A 26,953-nucleotide genomic window follows, 5' to 3' on the forward strand; every position below is an offset into this window, starting at 1 on the left:
AAGAAACAAAGATTCTATTGGAAAATTAGCACATACTTTCTGTATGCAATCCATAAATAATGCAGGAAGTCACCAGATCATTTGAAATCATCTAATGTACATTCTTTTCTCCAAGAATGTACAAATACCTTACAACTCAAGCAAAAGCTCTTCATTACTTCATCTACTTTCAGAGTGACACTGTCACTCAGTTTAGACAGTGGAGGACTGTACAATAGGAACCCTGACCTGTGAGGTACGGAATTGTGTTGCAGTATTAGGGCCATTTCACACAAGGAAAGGTTGAAACAATTACTTTTTTTTTCAAAAAATATGACAATCATTGAGATCGATGATTTAAATAACAATAAAATGCAAACAAGCCCTTCTCATTGTTATATTAAGTTCATTTTTTTTTTTTTTTTGTAAGGGACTAGCTGGACTAAAAGTACTGATGAAAAAGTTTATTTTCAACATCCGTGTAAAATTTTTACTGGTGTCTCTCAACACATAGGCACAATGAAAGATGTATTTGGCTCATTCTTAGCCAAGCATGAATATTTTCACTAAATTATTATGATTTCCTATGACTTTTACTGCCAGGTTTGCTTTGAGTCCACTCTCCCCTCTTTGAGGAGAGATTGATGAATACAGTCTCCAGAGATTTAATCTTGCAAGATGAATCGTGTGTTATACGTGGTAATTTGTTACTTGGGAAGTTTGTCTTCTCCTGGATGGAAAATAATCCACTTTTTGTTGTTTTAATTTTAAAAAATTATTTATTTTTTGGTTGAGTTGGGTCTTTGTTGCTGCGTGTGGGCTTTCTCTAGTTGCAGTGAGCGAGTGCTACTCTTTGTTGCGGTGCACGGGCTTCTCATTGCGGTGGCTTCTCTTGTTGCGGAACACAGGCTCTAGCTGCGTAGGCTTCAGTAGTTGTGGCACGCAGGCTCAGAAGTTGTGGCTCACGGGCTCTAGAGCACAGGCTCAGTAGTTGTGGTGCACTGGCTTAGTTGCTCTGCGGCATGTGGGATCTTCCCTGGACCAGAGCTCGAACCCGTGTCCCTTGCATTGGCAGGCGGATTCTTAACCACTGCGCCACCAGGGAAGCCCGCGCGCGCAAGTGGATTTTTATACAGGTCTGCTTGGGGCAGAAGAAAGATGGCGATGGAAAATGCACTGCCTGTTTCCACACCTTTGCACTTGATAATTATTTGCCTGTTTGAAGTAATTTGTGAATGGCTTTTGTAAGGAACTTGCGCAAGACTAGAAAACCACTCATGTTTATTTTTATTTTTTTTTTTTTTGCGGTATGCGGGTCTCTCACTGTTGGGCCTCTTCCGTAGTATTTTTTTGAGGTAAGACTACTACCTAGGAGTATAACAGCTATAAGTCACACATTCACAAAAATAGCTCACCTTATCACCATTTTATACAACATAAAAGTGCACTGTAAAAAAAAGTTGTTGAAAACAGAATGCGATGTTAACCTATACACAGTGTTGAACTTTTAAAAGGAAACCAGGCTTTGTGACATCAGGACAGTAAAGAGCTTACGGCATATGGCAAGTGCTCGATAAATACATCTTGCTTCTCCCAGGCAGTCTAATCTCCACAAACCATTTTAGCAATTTCCTGGATATTACTTTTCATTGCAATCTGTACTGACTTCCTCCAATCCAGAAGTGGCTACATTTCAGTGATAAGGGAGGGTTTTACAACTTAATTCTTTAGCACTTCTGGGTTTGAATTGTACCTTTAAATTCTACAGATGTTAAATCTCTCATTTGTTACTGAATAAGAAATGCCACAAATATGTAAAATAATTTACCATTAAGCATTTTTTCCCTCCCATGATATGGAAATTAAGTCACTGTAGAAGATTGCTTTTTGCATTTTCATCAGAGGCCATTTCATTAACCAGCTGTTCTATAGATAACTGGATAGCATTCTTGACAAGAGAAGAAGCTGTTTCTATTAAGAGTGTTTCATATTGTTCTGAAGTTCTACTCTCAAAACCACTATCATTAGCAAAAACCCCCACTTGCTCATTTTCGATTGAAATTAAGAATTGCTTAGGGACATTTTTAGATTTCTTAACATCAAATTCACTGATTTCAGTGTCTGTGATAATAATAGCAATTGGCTCCATTCTTTTGCTTTCTTCTGGTTTGGGTTTTTCTGCAGTGATTTCATTTACTTGAAAATCTGATTCCTGGCTCAGTTCAGTATCTTTCGGCTTGCTCTCCTCAGCAACAGTCTCTTTACTTTCACGGTCTTTCCAGTCTGGTCCACTTTCTAGGATACTGTTTCTGGTTTCTTCCAGAATTTGTTGATCTGGGACTGCAGGTGAGGGAGGGACATCAGAAACCACTGGGAGCTGGTGTTCTGTGTCTGAAGTTTCCAGTGGGCTTGCTTGCTGAGGTTGAATGCTTTGTTTTTCCTCAAGCGTTTCAGTATCTTTTTCAAGGATTAGAGTTCCTGTTTGAATAGCAGAATGCCCTGTATCTAACTCAAGTTCTACTGAAATCACTTTCTCTCCAGGAGAAGTTATGCTGTTGTTCACATTTGATTCACAGACCTCATCACTCCCTTTCTGTGAGACATCTTCCCTTACATCCTGCTTCGACTTGGTCTTTGCTGCCTGGTCATCTGATTGGGTCAGAGTTTTTGTATCCAAACTTCCAGCCTGTCGTTGGACTTTGATACTGCAGTCTGAGTCTTCTATAATTTTGGGATGATTACTTCTTTTCTCCCCTTTTGTGAATTTTATACAGGGAATCTTGAGTCTGGATTTTGCCTTTTTTTTAGAATTATCATCCTCAGCATTGATTTCAGGTTGCACTTTGGCCTCAAAGGGCTTTTGCTGCTTTGAAGAATCTGACCTTTTGCTGCGCGTTACAAGGCGTTTGATGGAAGCCCAGGCCCCCCCGGGGGGCGCTGGCTGATAAGAAGCTCCAGCTTCTGGGGGACACTTCCTTGCTGCATCAGCAGCTTCAGAGCCAGCTTTGGGCTTCATTGCTTTGGCTGCTTTCTTTCTTCTCTTGAAGCAAAGCGTCGATGCTTTTTCCTCCTGCCTCTGATTCTGAGGATTAACTTCTGCTGATCTCTTCTCATCCTTGCTTTCTACTTGTATTTCAGGAACTGTGATCTCCATTTTTATATTACACTCTTTCTTTCTCTAGAAATCTATATCCTCTCTTCCTTAGCAGGCTTTTATGACAAAAAAGTAGGCAAAAATATCACACTAAGTAAAATTTCTTCCCAATGTAATCACTCCTTCCGTCTTACTCCATACAGTTGTTTTAGGTGGTTTTTCCAGTTATAAAAATGCCTTGTTTCACTATCACTTGTAATTTCTCTCTTTAATTTCTTCATGAAAGCCCTTTTACTGGATAGATTTTTGTTTTATTTAAGGGTCAACCTGATAAGAGAAAAGAGAGTGGTATTTTATTTCACCATCAGCCTACTGTTTTCTATAGAGACTATTTCAGTTGAATGCATATGGTTCTACTGGGCATGTTTCCCATATAATAACTTACTAAAATGACTGGAGAATAAAAATTGGGGTTTACTTTTGCCCTATCCAAAAGATTTCAGTGTGAATTTCTTTTGCTGTCTGTTTGTTAAAACTTCATTTTGGATTACTCTGCAAATCTGATATTATTTTATCAGTTCTGGAGTTGTGTTGTCTTTACGAATCGCTTATGACTCTGAATTGCAAGTTAACAAACAAAAACCACCACCACCACCATGAACAACAAAAAACAATGAAGGGCAGGGTATAATTTTTATTAATGCAATAAAGAGCTCTGAAGTTGCAAAGGATCTTAGAGATTATTTGAGATTATTCAAGTCGAGCCAGATGAAGAAACTGAGCTCCAGAGTGGGCAGCTGGCCTGCTAAAAGCCACACAGTTAGATGAGGTCATAGCCAGAGTTAGAACTGAAGACTTTGACTCTCTAATGTTCTTTCCATTATACCATAAGGTTTCTGTTCTAAAAATGTATGTTCCATGAAGGAGGTGCTACTTTTCATACATGCCTTGGGAAATTTTTAACATTACTGTCATTCTCCACTCTTAAATCTGTTTGTGTAATTTTGACTTTTTTTCTAAGTATCTGCAGTTCAGACATTTTCCATAACGAGCACATAGTTGAAGGTCAGAGTGAACGGTAATAATAGTTGACATTTATTGAGCAACTCCTGTCTATCAGGAAGTGCTAATAAGCACTTTTACATACATCTCTAATCTTCCCACAACATTACAGAGTAGGTGGTGGTATCACCATCTACAGATGAAGAAATTGAGGCCTAGAGAGGTTAAGTAACTTGCTCTAGAGTATACAGCTAATCGATAACAGAGCTCAGATTCAACCCAAGATTGCCTGTTTCTAAAGCCCGTCCTCTGGAACTGGGTTTTAAGAGTTTCATCTGAAAAATGAATTGTTTGGAGATGCTAATCTGCACTAGACTCGCTAGTCAAAAAAATTTAAAAATTGCTTAAATGGTTGTGTTACCATAATGTAGCCCATCAACTGATAACTGAACCAAGACTAGACTGAGTTCTTGCTATTTTAAAATTTAAGCTTTTGCAGTTCTTTATATTTTATTTTCTTGGTTCTGGAACTAATTTGAAAGCCAGAAATAAGTTGATAAGATATGCAATTGGCAAACTGATCAGTTACATATAAACATAAAGGTATATTTTAAATCAATCCACAGAATGGTATGAGGGTACCAATGAATAGAGACGTGAGGTGATCACCTAAAAAAAAATCCTAAGAATTTTAGTTGATGGATGTCCTAAAATAAGCAAAGGAACTCTTTCTTTGTACTGTTTTTTTTTTTTTTGTAAATCCATCACTGTTGGAAGGTTTATTTGGGTAGCTCTTGATTCTGTGAACCACAGAAGGAATTGGAACTCTGAAAAATCAGTTCATGATCTAAGTAAATATTCTCTTAGGTTGAGTGTTACATGCTCCATGCCCCTGACAGAAAGGCAAAATCATCCTAGAACAATGATGGAACTAAAATATGAACATTTTACAGTGTCCCTCCTCATATGATGTTTCCATAAGCACAAGAACCACAGCTGATTATAGCTCCTTAAGTCTCGTCACCTCTTGTGAGTTCTCAGTGCCTGAGAGTTTTTATTAACCAGAGGCTGTATAGCTAATAGAAATACTGAAATCGGATCATGTTTAGGAATGTATCATTTGAAACTAACCTGGACTGCCCAAAGACAACTGCTTGAGAAGCTCACTTAAATGTATATCATGATGCAGAAATAAATACCCAAACAAAACCTAACTGAAATGGGGAAAATGCAGCCTGTAGATACTAAAACTTTGCAGGACATTAGACTGCAAATGATTCTCCCTTAACCTGCACAAATAGTTTTATCGCCTGGGCAATCTTAAAGTCCCTGTTGTAATTTCCTGATAGAATCGCAAAGTCTACTGCCACAAAAAATACCCCTTCCCCTTTTCCCGTGAGCAGAGAAGCAAGGAGGCAAAGAGCAGCCACTTCCTGGGGAAAGCAGTGAATCTCTCCCAGCGCCAGGTGTGGACCACGAAGCTTTCTCCTGGAGAAGGGCATCATTCCTTCGGCTTGAATCGCCTTATGGCAGGAGCTACAGCGTAGCAGAAAGTACTCAAAAAGGAAAGTGCTGGGGCGGGCGTGGAAGACATAACCCAGCTTCAAGCTATCTGCACAATTATAATGTCCAGGAACCCGGCACTCTTATCTTCCCCCAAAAGGGCAAAGAAGGAAAAAAGCTACCAGCAACACGAGCTGAAACGCGCAGAGGATAGGTGTGGGCAGAGCTTTTGAGGGTCGCGCTGGCTGGAGATTTCTGCAGACAAACGACCTTCCCGATTCGCACTCCGGCCACCTCGAGCGGCCCGGATTCCCGGTGTCCAGTGGGCACCATCCGCCCACTTTTCCGCGCAGGTGCACCGGTCCGCACCCTTTACCTGCAACCTACTCGCCCTCTTCACTTACCGCGGGCGCCGGGGTCCCTGGCCGATGCTGTTGCCGAGGTCGCGGGGGCGCTCGCTGGGCTGGGCGCACGGGTAGGCGGGAAGCCACGGTCGCACCCGGAGCAAGCAGCCCTCTGCAGAGAACGCAGCCCCGCGGCGCCCCCTCCCCCAGAGGGCGGGGACAGACAGTCGGCTGCACCAATGAGGGCGGAGGGTGCGGGCGCGGGACGGGGCCGGGCTAGGGGCTGTGGGCGCGGGGGAGGGTGAGGGGGTGATCGGGAGGTCTTTCCGAGAGCAGTTCGCCCAGCCACGGGCGCTCCCAGCCTGGCGCGAATCCCCGGCGCGCGACCACATCGGGGGCCATCGAGAAAGAGAGGGCTGGCAGATGGGGAGGGGACCAGGGTCATAAGCCTCCCATTTTCTCAGACGCAAAGTAGCAAAATCCAATTTTAAATTATGGCACTCCCATTATAAATCGCCCCACTGAATATTTAAGTCACAGCAGATACCACATTTTCAAAGTAGGATTCAAAAGTGCAGAGTGAATCTCGTTTGGCGAGAAAATTACATGGACTGAGAGAGAAAAACCTCATTACACCCAAACCCACTCCTGGAAAAGTTTTGGTTATCAAAGGGTTCATTGCCAAATCCTCTCAGAGGCCCAAGACACAAACCCGTGTCTTCATAAGTATCTAGAAGGCAGGCAGAAATGATGCAACCTGTGTGCCATCGAGGTCAGAACACAGGAACCCAGCCCCATCCATCCTTTATACCTTATATATATTTCCAAGAATAAGTAGCTTACAAGTTATCCATGTTTCCCTTCAGGATATTCCTAGGTGCCTGCTTAACCTTGTTCCTCTCAAGCGGGGCGTGGAGAATAGGAGACAGCTTTCCTCACAATTCCAGTCCTGATCAGAGCAAAGGGCACAGGCAATATCTACCCTCCTGCCTGACTAGGCAGGCTGTGTATTTTCACACATTTTGAGTCTTTAAACAAGTTCCTAGCCTTAGTGAAAAGCACCATAAGCATTTATTTGTACACATAATCCATTGTGTACAATGCATTTAACACTAATGAAAGGTGTTACAATGAGAGTGGGCTTAATGTTACCTACAAGGGCATTCCTGGGAGCTCCAGAGGTGAGGTCCCGTGGGATGCACAATTCCTGCCTACTCCTCTGGCCCCTCCCAGGCAGATGAAGGACCTATTAAGATGGAGGGAAGAACTACTGAAAAGTAGTTGTACTTAACTCTCTTCTTCAACAGGATCATGATCTTTGAGAGTAAACCTCAGTTACCCATTTTTGGATGTTTTTCCAGGAATATATTTTACCTCTAAGTTTCTATAGCTTCCACTGAAACTTATTAAGCAAAGCACTATTAGGACACAACAGCAAAGTTGAATCTAAGCTGTCAAGATCTTAGAGACAAGAGCTGTAAAACAGGAAAATCCATAAGCATCTAATTTATAGTAGTTATAATTAAGAATTCAATTTATCTTTGTTCATTCATTGAATACCAGGCTGTGAAGATGTTTTATATCCCCAGATGAGTTACTAACCCTGCTTACTGTCAGTTTTGAACTTTAAACAAGCCAAAAGAAATCCATGCCACTCATAACCAACCGAGATGCAATTACTTATTGAGATCCAGGTTTTCTCAAATCTAGCAGATCTGGGAGTTTGCAACAATTTCAGGCAAAAATAAGATGAGCTTATCTAGATGAAGACAGGGTAGAATAGCTGTCTTATTAGGAACTAACTGGAAATGAAATCAGCGATAGGTTAAAAGCAATAAAGGCCATCCTAAGGACTTGTAAGATCTTATCCCACTTGCTTTTCTTAAAAAAAAAAAAAAACGACTACTGAAAGGGAACTGAAGAGTGGTTTGAGGTAAGAGGTGAATTGATTTTGTATTTGAAGGGCAAATTTCTGTAAGGTGTATTACATATAACTCATCTCCAACCTCCAACACACACACTCACAGAGTACAGAACTATAAATAAAATACTGCACTGTCGTTTTTCTTTAGAATACAACTAGAAGCCGATGCCATATCTGAGTTAAAAAGAAATGTATCCAGTACCTCATACATGAAAGAAACCTGTCATCCTTGAACTCACTTAAGTGACAGTTAGTAAGTTATTACCCATATCATTGTCTGCTACTCAGTTAGTAGCTTTTCATTATATAATGAGAAACAGGCTCTAAATATATCTCCAATCTGATGAGAAATTATCCTACCTACAGCTTATCTTGTTAACATCACCAGATACAGCGTGCCAATAAAATCACTTGCTTATTTATGATCTCTACTGATCATACCGTTTCTCCCATCCTGGTCCCTATTCACCCACAGCCTGGGCCTGTAGCTACCAAACCATGAAACAATGGTTAAGTGTCCATCAGAAGGACTGTTTAAATACTCCACAGCCATATGAAACAAGATGAATCCCAAACTGCTGATGGAGCAAGACCTCCAAGGTATATTGCCAAGTGGAAAGAGCAAATTGTACCATTTGAATTTTTACTGAAGGCATATTTTACTTCTAGGAAAATTCTTGCATTAGTCCATTCACTCCAAGCAATACCTGGTAAAGACAATTTGGCTTATTTATTATATTAGAGCTGTTTATAATTTTTGCCTTATAAACCTCCACTTACCCTCTCCCACCAACTGTGTTCACTACTTCTATCAATATTAAAGATTTAAACCCACACAGCAGGGACTTCCCTGGTGGTCCAGTGGTTAAGACTCCGGGCTTCCAATGCAGGGGGTGCAGTCGGGGAACTAGGATCCCACATGCCGTGGGGTGCGACCAGAAAAATTTTTTAATTAAATAAATAAATAAACCCACATGGCTTTTGGTGATATGAGGAAGCCTAAATTCCTTAAGTCACCATGTCTGACAATAGACTGCTTTCTTCCCCTGTTTGCAAATTGAATTCCCAGAAAGTCCCATCCAGATGAGGTTTTATAGGACATTTTAAAAAACACTAGAAACAATGAACTCTGTGCAGACAGGGCCCAAATGATGCTTTTGAACAGGAAATGACATCACTGAGTGTGTACAATGTGCCAGGCAGTATACAAAGCATGGTGGAGCTGGGGCTCCGTGCTCATGACCCCTTTGCCATATGCCCTCCGAGGCACTGTCATCATTTCTTTAAACTGCAAAACCGACACTATTACAGTCACACCTAGGGGATTACAAATAATAAAACCAAGGACACCAGGAAAACACTGCTCTGCCCATGCTAGCAGTCTTTTAGCACTGGCACCGGTGGGGATGCAACATCTTCTGGAAGGATCCAATGCAGGAAGAAGAAGGGGAAAAGGGAGGAAAGATGGGAGAGGAAGAACAGAGTTAGAAGATAAAGAACAAGAAGAGAAGGGAAAACATGTGAGGGAAAAAACATCCTGTAGGGAGGGAGAGAGAGCTCAGGCACAGGGCAGAAGCTCAATAAATATGTGCTGACCCAACAGAGCAGAAAGAGCTACCCTACAGTTAATGCTGTATGACCACCCTTCCTGAGGACTTATTAAAAATAAATGGTGCTGGGCTTCCCTGGTGGAAGTGGTTAAGAATCTGTCTGCCAATGCAGGGGATACAGGTTCCAGCCCTGGCCCGGGAAGCTTCCACATGCCGTGGAGCAACTAAGCCCATGTGCCACAACTACTGAGCCTGCGCTCTAGAGCCTGCGAGCCACAACTACTGAAGCCCGCTTGCCTAGAGCCCATGCTCTGCAACAAGAGAAGCCATCGCAGTGAGAATCCCGTGCACGGCAACGAAGAGTAGCCCCTGCTCTCCGCCACTAGAGAAAGTCCGCACGCAGCAACGGAGACCCAACGCAGCCAAAAAAATATATAAATAAAATAAATTAAAAAAAAAATGGTGCTAAAGCTGTGACAGAAACGGGAATTCTAAGGAAATTCAGGACAAAAACCTGTGTAAGCAATACTTTCTCGGTGTAAAAAAAAAAGAACAATACAGAAAAGTATATGACAAAAAGGCACGTCCTCCGGATTCTACTTCTCCCTCAGCCCTCTCAGGAGGTCTCCTGTCCTCCCAGAAACACACAAGCCATGCACCTTTCCCCCTTTAAACACAATGTATCATATAGTACACACTACAACTTGCTTCTTCAGTCCCAGGGGTCTCCCGGGTCACACAGGACAGCAGAGCTAGGGCAGCAGTCTGTTAATGCTACAATTTATATTTGAACACGGAGATTGCAAAATTATTTACTTTTATTCTATGGATGCAGTAAAGTAATTAGGCATGTGCATGAATGATTTGTGTTGATTTATACACAACGGTGGGAATTAAGACTGAAGAAAGGCTTCTGGGAAAACTCCCACTACTTATTTTTCAGAAAATCTTCGGGGCCGGGACTGACTTCTCTCAACTTCCACACACTTCCCGATAGGAGGCCTGAATAAACACTGGCCAAACTTTCGAAGTTGCTTCTTGAAGATGGACAATCTGGAAGGAAAATGAAACAAGAAATAGTTTTTTCTAGGCGCTGAAACATCTCCTCTTCCCTTCCACACAGCACCATCACCCTCTCTCACTGTCAAAGTTGTCAACATTTACCTCCCTTCCCACTGCCAGCTCTTCTGGGGTCTGTCCGTAGACTTGAAGACAATGCACAGCATTTACATTATGGCTGTGTGAATACTGTTCAAGGGCAGACCAAGCATGAGCCAGGATGACATTTCTGTGTGCTCCCCCAGCATCTAGCACATGGTCTCTCTGCTGTGTAAGCAGAGGTGTTTCTATGAGCAACCACCCTTACAGTTGCCCAGATGATGGCCACGGTTTGCTTCCACCGGGACCTTTACATTCTTAAACAATGTTAGAGCTTTTCTTTTGCATAATTACCCTTTTGATACCCTTGTCTTTCTAGCTCTCTCTACTCTTTCTCAATTCCTCCCTTCTCCTCTTCCATGTGGGATTTGTAACTCTGGGTCACCTGCAGTTGTCAGGACTCCCCTTCTTTACAGTCCAGACCAGGCTTTGGTTTCCTGAAAACCGTGTCTCCCTTTTCTTTGGTCTTCGCTGTGCTGGAGTACACTGCTAAATCCCTTCCTAGGAAGAGGCGTCGGGGTGCCAAACTGTGCGTGTCTGAAAACCTCTGGACAGATTTGGTGGGTGTAAACACAGGCGGAAAGTCATCTTTCCCCGTAGACCTGGAGGGCATTCCTCCACTGTCTAGGAGCCTTTTACTGCTGATAAGAAGACAGGGGTTCAGGCTAATTCTCAGTTTTTTTCATAGGCAAAAGCCATTTCTTCTTCTTTGGAGAGGATTTTTAGGATTTTCATCTTTGATGTTTCTGAAATTTCACCTGGATATGTCCAGGGGTGGCCCATTCATTGTGATGAGTACTTGGGGGCCCTTCACTTAAGACCCAAGAACTCCTGGACTGGTCCTGCTTCCTTCTCTTTTCTACTTTCTGGGACATTTACTCACTCTTGTGTGCCAACTGTCTATTCAGAGTATGCAGACCTTCAGCTGCTCCTGCCCTCCAATGTGCCATCACCTCCAAGCCCGGAGCCTCCTGGGGCTCCACAGAGGAGGTCTAACCTCCACTGGGGTCCCTCCTTAGTTCACTGGATGGCGCCTTTCCACCCTACGCTGCCGAACTGTGATGAACCCTCTGCTCTCCTTCCAAAAATGCTGAAATGTAAGCACTTCATTCATTGGTTACGCTACTGCCCCCTCTCCTCACTGATGTCTGGAAAGAAATCTTTTGAAAGCACTGAATTTGCGCTTTCATAGCTTTAGCTGGAGTCCTATAATTCATAAACATGCCTCATAAGGAAAAAAGCAGAACTTTCACCAGAAACAACTTACCTGTTTAGAACAGCCCATTCACCTGCTCAGTTTCAGGGTCCAAATCAATATCATAGAAACAGGGCCGGGTAGGGAGTCCAGGCATGGTGCTCATCTAGGAGATGCAAAATAGCATTACAAACAAACTTAATATGATTTTTTTCCACCTTCCCTTCAGCCAGAAAGCTCAAGGCACAAAGACAGAATATTATTTTATAGTTAACCATAAAATGGCACTCTTCATGTTACATATTAAAAACCAAGTCACTGATCCTGTTATGATCTCAGAGAGAAACCCTGGAGTCCTCCAGCAAACCAAACACCAGATTTCCTCATGGGCTCCCACACAGACTGGTGCAATAAGAGGCTGAGGAGGTGCCTCCACCTTCGTCCCACAATGGCAGGTGCTGGGGGTGCTGAGGAGTCAGTTATTCACCCCCTCGGTCCTCACATCACAAAACCAAAAGGAGGTGCAGGGCTTGTCTGCTGTTTAATTTTGTTTTAATGAGTCTTGTGTAGATACCCATATTATTTTTGCTTCAGCAACACAACATTAGGAATCAGTATCCTTTAACTTGGGCCAAGACCTTTCTGTACCTAATCTATATGGTTTTACAATCACTGTTCTTACTGGTCCAATTTGTCCTTCTAAACCTGAACTTGCAATGCTCATGTATTTTATTTACACTTGCTTCTTTTTCTAAAGAGTTGGCTTTGACAAACATCTACTTAGATATAAATCTGTAAGGCTTGTAAGTGGAAAACTCAGTATATTTTTAACCTGTAACAATGTCCTTTATAATGAATACATACATACAAGTTTCAAATCAGATCTAGACAGGAAAAGAGTTTAAGTGGAACTTCTACAACTTAACTATAAAAATGTCATAGGGCTTCCCTGGTGGCGCAGTGGTTGAGAGTCCGCCTGCCGATGCAGGGGACACGGGTTCATGCCCCGGTCCGGGAAGATCCCACATGCCGCGGAGCGGCTGGGCCCGTGAGCCATGGCCACTGAGTCTGCGCGTCCAGAGCCTGTGCTCTGCAACGGGAGAGGCCACAACAGTGAGAGGCCCACGTACCGCAAAAAAAAAAAAAAATGACATAGAGGGCTTCCCTGGGGGCACAGAAGCCTGTGCTCCGCAACGGGAGAGGCCACAACAGTGAGAGGCCTGTGTACCGCAAAAAAAAAACCCCACAAAACCTGGTTCTGACATCTGAGCGCCAATCAATACTTCCTAGAACGTACTACAGGTAGCTGTCAAGGGTCTCTGTTCTCACATTCTGTAAGAGATAAGCAACTGCTGAGCGTGGGGACAAGGAGGAAAAAGGAAGGGACTGGTCCTCCGCCCTAGCCTAAGAGCCTGAAGATGACACTAAAGATGAAGGACAGGGCTTCCCTGGTGGCACAGTGGTTGAGAGTCTGCCTGCCAACGCAGGGGACACGGGTTCAAGCCCTGCTCTGGGAAGATCCCACATGCTGCGGAGCAACTAGGCCCGTGAGCCACAACTACTGAGCCTGCGCATCTGGAGCCTGTGCTCCGCAACAAGAGAGGCCGCGATAGTGAGAGGCCCGCGTACCGCGATGAAGAGTGGCCCCCACTCGCCGCAACTAGAGAAAGCCCTCGCACAGAAACGAAGACCCAACGCAGCCAAAAATAAAAATAAATTAATTAATTAAATAAAAAAGATGAAGGACAGGTGCCCACTGATGTAGACACGCATGTGCACATGGGCAGAAAATTCTGAAGATAATCCCCAAAATAGCGATTAGTAGAATTATCAGTACTACTCTTTCCCAAAGAGGACTTTTTTCCCCTTAAACATCGGTCATGTTGATAATCAGAAAATGTTTTTAAAAGAAAAGAGTATGTGTACATACATATAGGAACTTAGATATAAAACTCCAAAAAGAAGCCACCACACCTTGAATTAGTACATAAAATGCTCTCAAGTCCTCTGAACCCTGTTCAGGCCCCAACAACAATCAGAAACCCTGAAGAACAGTAATTGTTAAGGCGTCTAGATTATGTGCGGAAACGTCTTGGTCCAGGTGGGCTTCTAAGGTGAGAGTCTGTTCTGGATGAGAAAATCCCAGCCTGACACTTTCAGCTTTGCTTTCGTCTCTACAGCCACCCCTCTGCACCCACACATCAAAGTAGCAGCGACAATACTGCTCCTTCAGCTGCTAGGTGCTGATAATTTCTCCGGAAACAACACACGTTCTGCAGTATTCGAGGTGCTGGGTAAATGGTTTAACGTTCCTACTGAAAGGGAATTTCTACAAACCCCAGGCACTGATGAACCTCGGAGCAGAGCGACGCACGCCTTGTGCCTCTGGAGGGAGGGGCTGAGGGGCACTGGTGCACACACCCCGTCTGAGCACCACTGTGACGCGATGATGCTGCCCCACAGAGAGCTGACAAGAGCAGGGCTCACACCTTTAATAACCTGCCCAAGGCCAAAACCAGCAGGGGTGAAAGTGGATTCAGTTTTAATGTTCCGTACTTTCAACTATCATATCACCTCCTACTGCTTTCTTACTATACTGAAAGAAGCTCCAAAAGGAGGTCTATTGGTTTCCTTTACTTGTGTATTGGCTTAGTTTACTATTTCGATCCTGTATTGCGGTAAGAACCATCTGCAGATGTAGGATACTGGGTGGATCTGTGGGGGAACCTGGGCCCAGGATCAATGCAGACTCCGGGACAAAGTTAGTCCAAACTGCAAGTATGTCCTTAAGCTTTCCTCTACCTCCCTATTAGCAATTTTCCTCCTTAAACATGCATGAAACCTGTAAGATAAGATTTGATAATCAAATCATCTCAAAGTGTAAATAAACCCCCTCACCTTTCATATCTACAGGGTTCACTCACATTTTAAGGAGAAAATTCTTTACTCAAAAATGATGCATTCCCTGAATTTCAGGCATAGACTCCAGGCCTGTCGAGAAGACCTGGGAGGTGCAGAGCCTCAAAGGGGCTGTTGGGAGGACCGAGTCAGTCTGTGAAAGGTGCCCAAAAAAGTCAGTTGTGATTATATATAAGCACCACCACAGCCTACCAATCAAGCCCATCCTGGATTCAGTCAAGGTCATACTGCCACTGGGAAACAGTATTATTATTCAGTACAAGCAGTCATAGCATCATCCTTGAACTGAGACCAAGATGGTCCATAGCAAGACGATTCATCGTAACAGGCCCGACTCCAGCTTTCTCCTCAGCAATGAACTCTGCTAATTCGGCATTTGCGTGATGGCTTCAGTAATCAATTTAAGAAGCACGGGTAAACAAGCAGCGCTCTCTGCTTGCAGCGCTCACTCACCGTTCCCACCAGGGGGTACAGAAAGCCAGCCCCAACGCTGGCGCGGATGTCGCGAATGGGGAGGACAAAGCCAGTGGGCACGCCTTTTTGCTCTGGGTTGTGAGACAAGGACAAGTGTGTCTTGGCCATGCAGATGGGCAGATTCCCAAAGCCCTGGGGAAAGACAGGAACAGAAGTGGGACAAATGAAAGGCTGGCAACGCAACGAAGAACATCCGGGCACTGTGCTGATATGGCTTCTGCAATTTATTTGAAACATCCAACTCCCTTTACATACATCTCTACATCACTGCCCTCCTCCAGCTTAGGTATTACTGATTAGAAAAAAAAAAACCTTTGTTGGGTGAAGGAGGTAAGCACTCACAACCATATCCCACAAGTGAATATTTCACTTTCATTTATATGACCAGTTAAAAATGATAGCTTGGAGCAGACATGAAGGTACGACTAAAGGCTCTCAATAAAGACACTCCATATTTCCTCATGGCTTTCCCACGCTCACATACCACCTCTGGGTAGATAAAGAACTTGGGACCAGACCATCTAGTCCACGCTCAGTATTTAAGAGGGGAGAAGGCTGCGCCCAGAGGAGGGAAGCAATGCCTGGTGGGCTGGAAGAATGCAGGGATTCTGACCCCAAGGCCTGCTGGATAAAGAGCTGAAAGAACCAACCAAACATCTACCTGCTTTGTGTAGACTTCAGCTTTGTGCTGTGCTTCGGGGAGCAATTCAATGTCATCTGCCCCATAGATCTTCTGTGCAATGATCCTGATTTTATCCTCAACTGGGAGCTAACAGACAGGAAAGAGAGGGGAGACCATGACTAGACACCCATGCGGACACGAACCTTTACTTACAGCCATGTTCCAGGTCAGAGTCCCCAAAAGGGCCAGAGAAGTTTTTATACACATACACAAACAGGCAAATAGTTTGAGGTTTATTGGATTAGAACTTTTTTTTCTACCAAGCCCCAGATTTTATACGTGGAAAATGTCCCACAGGTGTAAAATTACTGTGTGTGTGTGTATTTAAGACCTCACTATCATAAACAATACTGCTCACTACTCAAGAATAACTATTTCTTCATAAATAAAATATAATGCTTCAATAACGAAGACCAGTCTCCTGTCAAAGCAGACCTGGGATACTGTTTATGAACTAAGGCAACTGATATCCATTCACAGAACCCCTGGTGTATACAGGAGAGGCAGATGCTATCTTTAACACAACATACCGATCGTTAATTGCTGCTACTTAGAAATTGTTATAAAAACAAGATCATCTACATATATATATATTTCTTTAGATCATCTACATATTTAAACAACCTAGTGACTTACACAACCAACGTGCAATGGGTGTGGTGGGAAAGGATATGCTTTCCATGGCACCTGTGCAAACAGTGCAGCAGAGGGAGGCCAGTGGTCCAACCAGTGACCTCTAGGTCTAACAAGGAAGCCCAGGGCTGCTTCCTCCAGGGCAAAGCTTTTGGAAGTGGGGCCTGGCCTCTTAAATGCTCCTGGAGCCTAGCTCAAGGCACTAGGATTCAGAGCAAACAGCACAGGGAGAAACTACCCGAAGGAAATGGGAAGGACAGCTACTCACAGGTAACCTGGGTGAGCAAATCACTGAAATTAGGCAATATCAGACTCTATGCTCCCTAGCAACTAAGGCTAAGAGAACACTGAGCTTTGTTTTGTGAAAGAAATATCTTAAATAATGAAAATAAACATTTTCTTTTCAACTAAACAGTGATCATTTATGAAGGGGCTTTGTATAATGGATATAAATAAATATAATTGTCTATTCAATTACAGCTTTATAAAGATCCAATAGGAACTACTTTCATATGCCTCTTATAATTGGAGCTCTATAAATGCCAAGGCATATTCAGAACTTCTGAAGCAAAAGTACTTCCGTTGAAGAGTGATTTAAGACCAACAGATGCTTAAGACAAAAAGTGGCAGCCTCCTGTTTGTCAGAACAGAGAAAAGTTCCAAGTAGAAATGGGTTATAAAGTCCTCATTACCCCACTTCTTCCAGGCTTCCTGCTCGCCTTCAAGGACTGAGTTTCCTAATTCAGGTACTGTGGATGCGGCTTAGAAAGGGTGCCTATAAATGCTTTGTATTTGTGTGCAAACTTGTGTTTAGGGCATTTCCTAAAAAGATGGTTGGTTGAACAGGTTTTCAAACCAGTCTATAAAACTAAAGATCAACAGGAAAATGTCCATGTCAATAGGAGAATGTTAATTAATTGTAACTAAGATATAAGAGTATTCTACCTGCAAGGGGCAAAGAAAACGAGATTGTTAAAATTCAAGAGTAATAGGGTTTCTTCCATCTACCTTTTTATGGCTATTTTTGAAAGTTTATGATTATCTTCTAAAAACCAAGCCAAAAAGCAGCCTAGATAATACAAGCAGAACTAGCTTCAACATCCATCCCATGTTCCTAACAGTTTCCAATTATTGTGGGCATACTACTTAATGTCTAATCACATCTTGAAATACACAGAGAACTGAAAACAAAATACAACCCTATAATAACAACATTTTTGTGAACTGTCTTTACTGCATCCCAGAATAAGCAGTGCTTCTGCCTGAGCCAGATGTACCATAATTTACTCAGTGATGGAAAGAATGCTGAAGCCTGCCAAGGTGCTTTGGTTTTGCACCTGAGTGCTTCTCTGAACTTGAGGCAGCGCCCGTACCAGGAAGTGCACTTCGGACCACACTGCTTTCCCCTATATTGGGGAAAATGTTTCTGAGTTTGATGTAGCCCCTTGCCAATTTGCCATGACTCTTGCTTCTATATGTAACCCTCTCTCTCCTGCCAGCAAAGGGACTGTACTGTGAGTCTTTTCAAAGTTAGGATGTGAGCCAACCTCCCGGGGTGTTCTTGCCTGGACGCCCTCCTCTGCCCGTAAGCAGCAACGTGCGTTGATAAGAAAGCTGTCTGGAGTTGAGAGTCCAGGCTGTGGTCGTGTAACTCACCTACATGGGAATCAAACCCACAGGTTGAAGCTGCTGAACACAGGCTCTAAGCAGAAGCAGCCACACAGAAACTGCACTGTGCTTTTTGTTTTTTTGCATACAGCAGGTAACCCACCTTGAGGTCATAGAGGAGCTGGAAGCTGCTGGGTGCCTGAGCTGCCCTCTGGACGGCCTGAGCCAGCACCAGGGCGCCCTTGCCCCCTTCTGCCCAGTGAGTGCACTTCACAGCATCAAAAGCCCCATGTTCTTTGGCGAGGCGGGTGATGAGGTCCAGCTCGGCCTCCGTATCTGTCCTGTAAAGGCAACGCTTCATGTTAAAGCACTGACAATGGCTGGAGAGGACAGAATCTGTCATGTTTTTGCCATTAAAACCCATGTGAATTACCCACTGATAAACAGACACTAATCAAGTAATACTGCCTGGGTTTGAACCCTGGCTCCACAATTTACTAGCTTGGTGACTTTCAGCCAGTTACTTAAACTTTATGTGCCTTGGTGTCCACACGGGTAAAATGGGCATGATCATAGCACTTATTTCATTGGGATGTTACGAGGCTTAGACGGTAAATACATGCAAAGTACTTAAAACATTCTAGGCACATGATAAGGAATCGATAAATACTAGCTTTTCAAAAATTTTGCTTCCTATTTTGCTGTGATTAGACCATCAGAACAAAACCAAAACCAGCATTACGATAACTAAACAACCCACACAAGTTCTCTTACAGGAACACTTCCAGCTCAATACGTTTAACAAATTGTCAAGACAACTTCCTACCAGGCCTGGTGAACTAATGGAACTGTGTAGGGCTATGACCTTCTCTTAGCACAAAAGGCCTTTAAAGACCAAAAGGAACAGTTAACTTCTGGCCTGTGTGTTACCCACTTCACCTGGTGGAGAAGGGCACCCACAGGAGCCAAATCTGACTCTGGACCCTCAGCAAGTGAGGTGATGAGTCCCCTGTGACATATGCGGTGCCTGTCATATGGCAGGCTCTCATCAATAGCTCCCAAAGCACAGGCTTAATAACCAATAGCAGTAACTGAAGAAGAGAACAAAGCTAAAAGCTGGGCTGTACAATCAGTACCAGGAGATGTTTGCTGGCCGTTTTCCACAGTCCCCCTTGACTCTTACACTTTATACTTACTTGAAGGCGTTCACGGCCACTACCACTGGAACTCCAAACATCCTGGCATTTTCAATTTGTTTCTTCAAGTTACTGAAGCCTTTTTCAACCAGCTCCAGGTTCTGCAGAAACAACAGTGGAAGGTCTGTGAGGTCAGAGAGCAGAACTGAAAACAGTTGCAGGTTCTTCTTAAAAGAGAAACTGTCTCCTTGACCCAGAAGCCACTCACTGTCGGGACAAGCCAACAGAGACATGCTGGAGCCTGCAGCCCTAGGGTGAGCTGTGCTCCTGTCCTGGCTGCCCTGAAAGGGTGAGATTTGCTGGTGCATCTGCCCTCATCGTGCTGTATCTTCATAGCTTATTTGCTGTTTGAATGGAATCAGCTGCCTTTAAATAAATTACATTTATGACCCCTGTTTTATAGATTGTATGTACTTATATGGTACAGCAGTACAAACCGACTCTGTTCAGCATGGCACAGACCCTGCCATCAGAAGACAGGGCCTAGCATACATAGTGTGTGGCATTTGTCAGAAAACATGGAGTCGTCAGTGATGCTTTCACGGGTTTAAATGAACTCAACCATAAACCTTTTTTTTTTTTAATTAATTTTTATTGGTATATAGTTGCTTTACAATGTTGTGTTAGAACCATAAACCTTCTTGTGTCAGAAATGAGATAAATACCATTTTTAAGAACCAAATACTATGAAATTTAAAGGAAAGTAATTAAGGAAACACATTTTAAAATACGCTTCCTGGAGCACTGCTTGCAGCATGGGAAAACTGCAAACAACACAAAGCTCCTTCAGTAGGGGATTGAGCCAGTGAATCATGATATACACACTCGATAAATATGTATCAGGTACATGTTATGAAAAGTGCGAATATCTGTATTAGCATGGAACCTCTCAAAGATGTACTGAAATGGCAAAACTATGAAGAGATTAATTAATCCCATTTTTGGACAAATACAAAAATACATGTGCATATTCATGGAATTTTTTTAAATGTTGAGAGATACGCACCAACTGTTAACTGGGGACTCAAATCATATATATATTATATTCTTGTATTATTTAATTTTTTTTACAAAGGGTATATTATTATATAAGCTTAAAATACATTAAGTATTTTAAAAATGAAAATATCATAGTCTTATATAAAAATAAGTACACTAGATTGTGAGTAAAACCCGGCAGTAATAGCGCTTGGTTTGTGGATTTCATAAAACAGCAGAAAAAGGTAAGATATAGAAAACAACCGAGATCATTATAAGCATGATTTATGCTTTTTCCCCCTTTAATAATTGAAAACTGAGATTAGAATTTAGTTGACATTCTAAAGAGCACAGCTAATTTCTTACCTCTAGTCACATGAAAACCAATTAATACATAAGATTGATTGAGAACAGTTTTAAATAAGTAGAATTTCTTAAATGAAGACACCAGCTGGGCCAGTGAGGGGCAGTTGCTCTAATTAGATGCAGGAAAGGCTGCGGGGTGGCAGGAGGGCCAGAACTGTGAATTCCCCTCCTACGCATGAATCAGACAAATGACCATAAAAGGCAAATCATAACTCAGAAGACAGGCAAACTGAAGGCACCAGCAATTCTTTGCTAGCTGCTTTTGAATTACTTCATTTGGGGGCTGAAAAGTGACCCTGTACTGCCTGACAATTTAAAAGCCTCCAAAAAAGGCAGAAGAACTTGAATCAACAGTGATAGCAGCCGAGCTTACCATCTCATTCGGGGGCCTAAGCTCTCACATGATAACCCCAAACTGGTGCTAGAGATGTTTCTTCAACGGTTAATGATATAAATATGAAAAGGTTTGAGCTCACAATTCCTTGAGCCCCTGCTTAATGCCATAAACCAAATTAGTTTATGAAAACTGCCTAGAAAAATAACCAGGATGCTGACCCTATCTTGGCCCCTTAATATGGATTTAGCTCTGCAGAGGAAAAAGCATTTCAAAAAAGGCCCCTACTTGCTTCTGATATGAACGGCATTTGAGAATCAACGAGCTAATGCAGGGAAGACAAGGAAACTTCCATGAGACTAGTGCAGGCTTTCTCAACCTCAGCACTACTGACATTTTGGGCTGAGTATTTCTTTATAGTGGAGAGTGTCCTATGCACTGTAGCATCCCTGGCCTCTACCCACTGAATGCCAGTAGCACTCCCCACCTCAAGTTGCAACAATCAAAAATGTCTCTAGACATTGCAAAATGTGCTGGGGTGAGGGTTGGGATGGGGGGTATTGCTCCTGGTTGAGAACCAACCACTGGTCTAGGGGAGCGGTTTTACTGACATCCTATGCGAGCAATTGCTTTATGAGGCATTTCTTCCCTGTTTCATTTAGTAAAGTTCTTTAGCACACTGCAGGCCTGTTAGCACACCCTGCTCCCAAGAGCAACCCTGGGTCATAGCGACAGCCCAGTCATTTCTAAATGGGCCAGGTTGAGAAATGCTGATTCAGAATGTGGTGCTTTCTAGGCCAAGTAATTAGAAGTGACTGAAGTTACCTCCTCTATGTAAGCCTTGGGCAGAGGAAGTCCAGCAGTAACCTGGAAGGAAAAGAAGCAAAGTCAGAGGCATTTTCTACTTCAATTAGAGTTCGGCTTCAAACAGTGCTTTGCTATGTGTTAAAGGCCAGAAGCTGCATGCTTGTGGGATACACAGCAGTAGAAGGTTGATTTCTGCCCTAAGGATTTAGAGCTATGACCAAAACTATGGCACAGAACAAAAATGACTGCTTTGAGCAGAGTGGGAGACCTTCAAGGCCTGAACTGAAGACGTGAGAAGGGATGAATCTATGAAGGCAGGTGAGGGAAGGGATGTGTCCTTGGCAGGGGCAATAACCCCAGCGAGTGAAGCACACAGCAGTGGGGGTGGAGGTAAAGCTGAGTGTAGAGAACAAGGCAGCTGTGAGCCCTGCAAAAGCCACCCTGAGACATCTGCCGTGGAGTCAGATGCCCTGCAGCGGGTCCGTGCGCTGGTCCATGGAGCCAGCCACCCTGAGACATCTGCCGTGGAGTCAGATGCCCTGCGGCGGGTCCGTGCGCTGGTCCATGGAGCCAGCCCACTCCCTCGCGGGGCTGAATGGGGCACGTGAGCAACAGGAACAAGAGGGAAACAACACACAAGGATTTTCTTCCCCTGTGGGTGCTCACTGTTCCAGAGGTACCTGGTGGGTCAGCCCTGCTGCATCCACAGGGAAGTGCAACAGGGATGAAGGCGCCAGTTCCAGGGACCCCACTGGGCAATGGACAGTGATTAAGAAGCCTTCAGCTTGCTCTGCTCCCTTTCCTCAGAGACACCATGGTGCTCCAACTCCAAAGGGGCCTCGGAGAGGCGGGGCACGAAGCAGGGACCTGAGCCCACGGTCCGGGCCACACGTGGCTCCAGCAGGTAACAGGAGCAGCAGGCGAGGGTCCCGGCAGAGCTGTGCGCAAAGCTCTCCTCTCAGTGCTGCCAGCTTACGCGCCCACAGTGTTTTCCAGACATGAGATCAGGAGAGGAGGTGCAAAGGCGTGAGGGTGAGTGAGGGGGTGCAAGAGAGAGAAATGTTGGTTATGATCAGGAAGGAAAAGGGAGTCCGTCCTGCACGCCTAGCAGAAAGGGGCATCCTGGGTTAGGAGCGCCTCGGGGACGAGTACGACTGCAGAGGTGTGCTGGGGTTGTGAGAGCAGTGGCTCTCCCCTTAGTGGGGACCTAATCCTTTCATGGGGTCCAAGAGTTCAAGACTATTTCCATAATTCTAAGACATTATGGCTCTTTTCACTCTCATTATTTCCTGAGTATACAATGGACTTTTCCAAAGATTATGTGACATGTGATATCACAACAAATCAAATGCCAAAGATGAGACTCCATCAGTCTTCGATTAAGCCAGATACTGAACAGATCTGAAAAACGTACAATGCCTAAATGTTGTTTTGGAAAATATAGTCACTTTTCACTTAAAAAAATGTTATTTATGTTAATATTTATGTCAATATTTAATTTCTAATATAGTAAATATCACCAGACATAACTCACCTGAACAAAGAGCTCTTTTAGGCCCTTAATAATTCTTAAGAGCGTAAGGAAGTTCTGAGACCAACATTCTTGAGAACTGCTATAATAGGAAAACCCCTGATCACTACACTAAGAAACAGTGATTTTCTTCTGTAGGTGAGGGAGGTCTTATTTATCAAGTTACTAGACCAGCTCCCGGAGGACAGGAATTTAATACTTCAACTAATTTCTGAAAACGAGCACCATGTCTTCACATGCAGGTGCTGGAGAAAAGGTGTTAAAATAAAAGAGCAGAAAGTACAATTTCTAAGCAGTATGAATTCAGGAAAACACAAAGTTCAGGGTGGAGCTGAAGATAAACCATGCTCACCTGTTTCTCCCCATCACCTGGAGGCAGTCTGGAGCTCCTTCTCCCCTGACTCCAAGCTGTTAGCGGTCCTGCCCAGCACCCACCTCCCAATAAGGGGCTGACCTCTATCTCAGCTAAATGGTTTGATTGGCTGGCTGTCAGCATCACCATTAGAGGGAAAAGGGACTCAGATTTAAAAAGAACAGTCTGAACATAAAGGTGTTTTTTGTAAATATAGCCAAGCACATGTCCTTGGAGGGGTTTTGATATTATCAGGTGTTTTGCTCCGAAAGGTAGGCCATGAAGACAACCTCGGCCCTCTTAAAATGCCAAGAGCTGGTACTACCTAGAAGTGATAAGGCGGCCAGCACAAGAGCCGTCTGAACATCCCCTGCTTCTGGCAACCCATTAGTCATGAGGACAAGAGCAGCTTAATGAAGAAACTGGCACAAGTCATCCAGTTTCCCTTTAGCCTTCATAACATTTCTGAGAACCAGCCTCTTCCAACTCCTGATCCTCACCGTGGGGCCGCCTCCGTGCATTTTCAGAGCCCTGACAGTGGCAACAAGCACCACCACATGCGGGCGGAGACCAGAATACCGGCATTTGATGTTAAAGAACTTTTCCATTCCAATGTCTGCTCCGAATCCTGCTTCAGTCACTGTCACGAGAAAAGCAACTGTAAAAATGCCATCCCAACTCCCTTGATGTTAAAAGAAAAAACAGTCTATCACCGATTTCGCAAAAGCACTCGCCTACAAACCCTTCGGGACCAACCAGCTTGAGTGCAATCCGGTCTGCAATGATGGAGGAATTCCCGTGTGCGATGTTGGCAAATGGCCCGGCGTGAACAAATACTGGAGTGCCCTGTGGAAATCAAGACATCGTGAGCGAAGCTGCGCATCCTACTTCAAAAGGGACCACTCGGTAAGGGGACCAAAATTAGCTGGAATCCAAAAGAAAAAGACTTCCCAAGGGAAAGTATGAAGCCGCCTCTTTTAGATTTCAGTAAAGTCCCAGTCACAACTATGAGAAAGGATGGGAAGAAAGAGATGACCAGGGAGAGAAGGTCTCTGACTCCCCAGGAACAATCTGCTTTACAACCAATCCAGGAAGGCAGGAGTCACTCTGCTCACCTCTAATGTCTGCATGAGATTGGGCTTGATGGCGTCCTTCATGAGTACTGTCAATGCCCCGCTCACTCCCTGCAAAACAAAGGCATGAAGGGTTGATTCCCACCAGCAAAAAACCTACCTTTTGGAGCCAAAATTCAACATTCTTAGGTCTTCCTTTTTTAGCCATCTTGGACCAATGAGTACTTTTACCTAAACTAGCCCACCCATTCATTTGTTTATTTATTTTTCAGGATATACAATAAAGTTGCCAATTATCTTAACGGAGAAGAGAGAATGAAAATGACATCCATATGTAAATTCTGGAAAAATACATAACCCTGGAAACAAGCATCTCAGTGAAGCTCTGTTGCTGATCGATGTGGATAATCCATTTTAGACTCATTTACGGTATGGAAACGCTAGTTCCTAAGAATACTGAATTATAGGTAACTTTGGTGTCTGGGCAGAAATGTCTGTAAACCTGATTTAATATGTGTCTCCTGTACCTTAATCTGAAAATTTACCCAGGGGTTCAACACCAACTCTTATATATCAGGTCTCTCTTTTTAAGCCATCCAGCCACAGATGAACAAACTGGTATCATTGTAAGATACAGCTATGGATCCCACTTATATTCAGGTTTAATGAGTTTCTAAGTTCCTGGCTTGGTGTAAAAATTTAAAACAATTTCTGTTCTTATACACATTAACTGTGAAAACAGGAAATTAATATTTCCCCCCTTTTCCAGATTCATCTGACAGACCGCTAATCATAGGCCAACCATTTTGGTGTATGTGAACACAAACAGGCTTTTAAAAAAGTAATCTAGGCGACTTCCCTGCTGGCGCAGTGGTTAGGAATCTGCCTGCCAATGCAGGGGATACAGGTTTGATCCCTGGTCTGGGAAGATCCCACATGTCGCAGAGCAACTAAGCCCGTGAGCCACAACTACTGAGCCTGCGCTCTAGAGCCCGTGCTCTGCAACAAGAGCAGCCACCGCAATGAGAAGCCTGCGCACTGCAATGAAGAGTAGCCCCCGCGCGCCGCAACTAGAGAAAGCCCACGCACAGCTACGAAGACCCGACGCAGCTAAAAAAAAAAAAAAAGTATAAGATTATCTCATTTCAAACTCCATAATACCATGTAGATAGTTCAGAAATAATCCTGATGTGGACAATGAATATAATAGCAGGACCATTAGAAGAACTGGCTGAGCTGTTCCCAATGTGGTCATCAGCGTGGATATGGTGCCGAGCCTCATGATGAGAGGCCTCTGTGCAGGGAGGCCTGTCATGGGGAGAGGCCGGGGGGTGACTCCAAGCTCAGCTCTAAGGGCCTCACATGGACTCCTGATGCTCTCTGAAACCGAAGTCAGACACCCTCTCTTGGAAATACTCACAGGCTGAAGATACTGCTCAAACCACCTGTGGTCTATTATTGGAGCATACCATCTATCACTCACTATGGAGTACTTTTTATAAACTTCATAATTATATAGTGAGTAACAAGATCATATGAATTTATTAGTTAATTGTAGCATCTTAAGTATGCCACAGTTTTTGTCAGTGGTAACTGCTGAGAAATGCTGGGACAACAGACGCAGATGGATTGCCAAGTCTGGAGTGCCCGGCTACCCACCAGATCTTCGGTACTAATGGGCTCCCCTTTCTTGCTGGATGCCACCACCATTTTGCTCAGTCTCTCTCTCATATCTTCTAGAGAACTGGTGAGAGCCAGGACAGCCATGATTTCACTGGCCACGGAGATATCAAACTGGGCCTGTTGGCAGGGAAAAGACGCATCAGGGAAAACTGTGTTAAACAGAAGCGTGGATTGCAAAAGTAATCCTTGTTTGCATCCCAGGCTTAAACAAATAGCTTAAAAGGACAGAATAAAAGAACAGTACAAAAAGAACTTAATGAAAATAACCTTCCAACAGCAAAAATTTGTAATTAATGATTCTAAGACCTTGAGTAGTCGATTTTTACGCATAAAAGTTCTAGTAGGACCAACGATCCCTGTGAAGGCAGCTTGTAATCATGTGATCATGGTTTCCCTAACATACAAGGGACTAACTCAGAAGCTCTTACACCGAAGAGGCATACTACAAAATGGCCACAAAAAAGAAGCAATTTTAATCAATTCATGTACAAGGATATTCACTTGGGGCACTCCACCTCCAGGAAAAAATACTGGGGGAAAAATACACAGGTGACACATGGGATTTACT

General features: G+C 43.6%; 3 protein-coding genes across 7 annotated transcripts in view; 1 reads left to right on the top strand and 2 right to left on the bottom strand.

The window, feature by feature from the left end:
- ZBTB25 (zinc finger and BTB domain containing 25) overlaps positions 1-26,953 on the top strand; it is a 71,912-nt gene that overhangs the window by 30,076 nt on the left and 14,883 nt on the right. The gene's annotated exons all lie outside the window — the stretch shown is intronic.
- Positions 1,325-6,070, bottom strand: AKAP5 (A-kinase anchoring protein 5). The gene is made up of 2 exons (XM_024750855.1): positions 5,983-6,070; positions 1,325-3,400 (listed from the first exon to the last, which is right to left on the bottom strand). Exon 2 carries the CDS (start codon positions 3,131-3,133, stop codon positions 1,847-1,849), a length of 1,287 nt encoding a protein of 428 aa, XP_024606623.1. The 5' UTR covers positions 3,134-3,400; positions 5,983-6,070; the 3' UTR covers positions 1,325-1,846.
- Positions 10,193-26,953, bottom strand: part of MTHFD1 (methylenetetrahydrofolate dehydrogenase, cyclohydrolase and formyltetrahydrofolate synthetase 1) — a 57,959-nt gene continuing 41,198 nt past the window's right edge. For 3 of the 5 annotated variants that reach the window (XM_024750848.1, XM_024750845.1, XM_024750844.1), the window contains exons 19-29: positions 26,362-26,502; positions 24,745-24,813; positions 24,364-24,475; positions 24,130-24,269; positions 21,765-21,806; positions 19,262-19,362; positions 18,229-18,406; positions 15,804-15,911; positions 15,122-15,274; positions 11,822-11,915; positions 10,197-10,449 (exon numbers count right to left, since the gene is read on the bottom strand). In XM_024750848.1, the coding sequence (XP_024606616.1) occupies positions 11,826-11,915; positions 15,122-15,274; positions 15,804-15,911; positions 18,229-18,406; positions 19,262-19,362; positions 21,765-21,806; positions 24,130-24,269; positions 24,364-24,475; positions 24,745-24,813; positions 26,362-26,502 (1,134 nt within the window). In that variant the 3' untranslated portion in view covers positions 10,197-10,449; positions 11,822-11,825. The other 2 variants (XM_024750846.1, XM_024750849.1) reach the window with 2 other exon arrangements.

Source organism: Neophocaena asiaeorientalis, unplaced genomic scaffold, assembly GCF_003031525.2.
Source record: "Neophocaena asiaeorientalis asiaeorientalis breed wild unplaced genomic scaffold, Neophocaena_asiaeorientalis_V1.1 scaffold140, whole genome shotgun sequence".
NCBI lineage: Eukaryota > Metazoa > Chordata > Mammalia > Artiodactyla > Phocoenidae > Neophocaena > Neophocaena asiaeorientalis.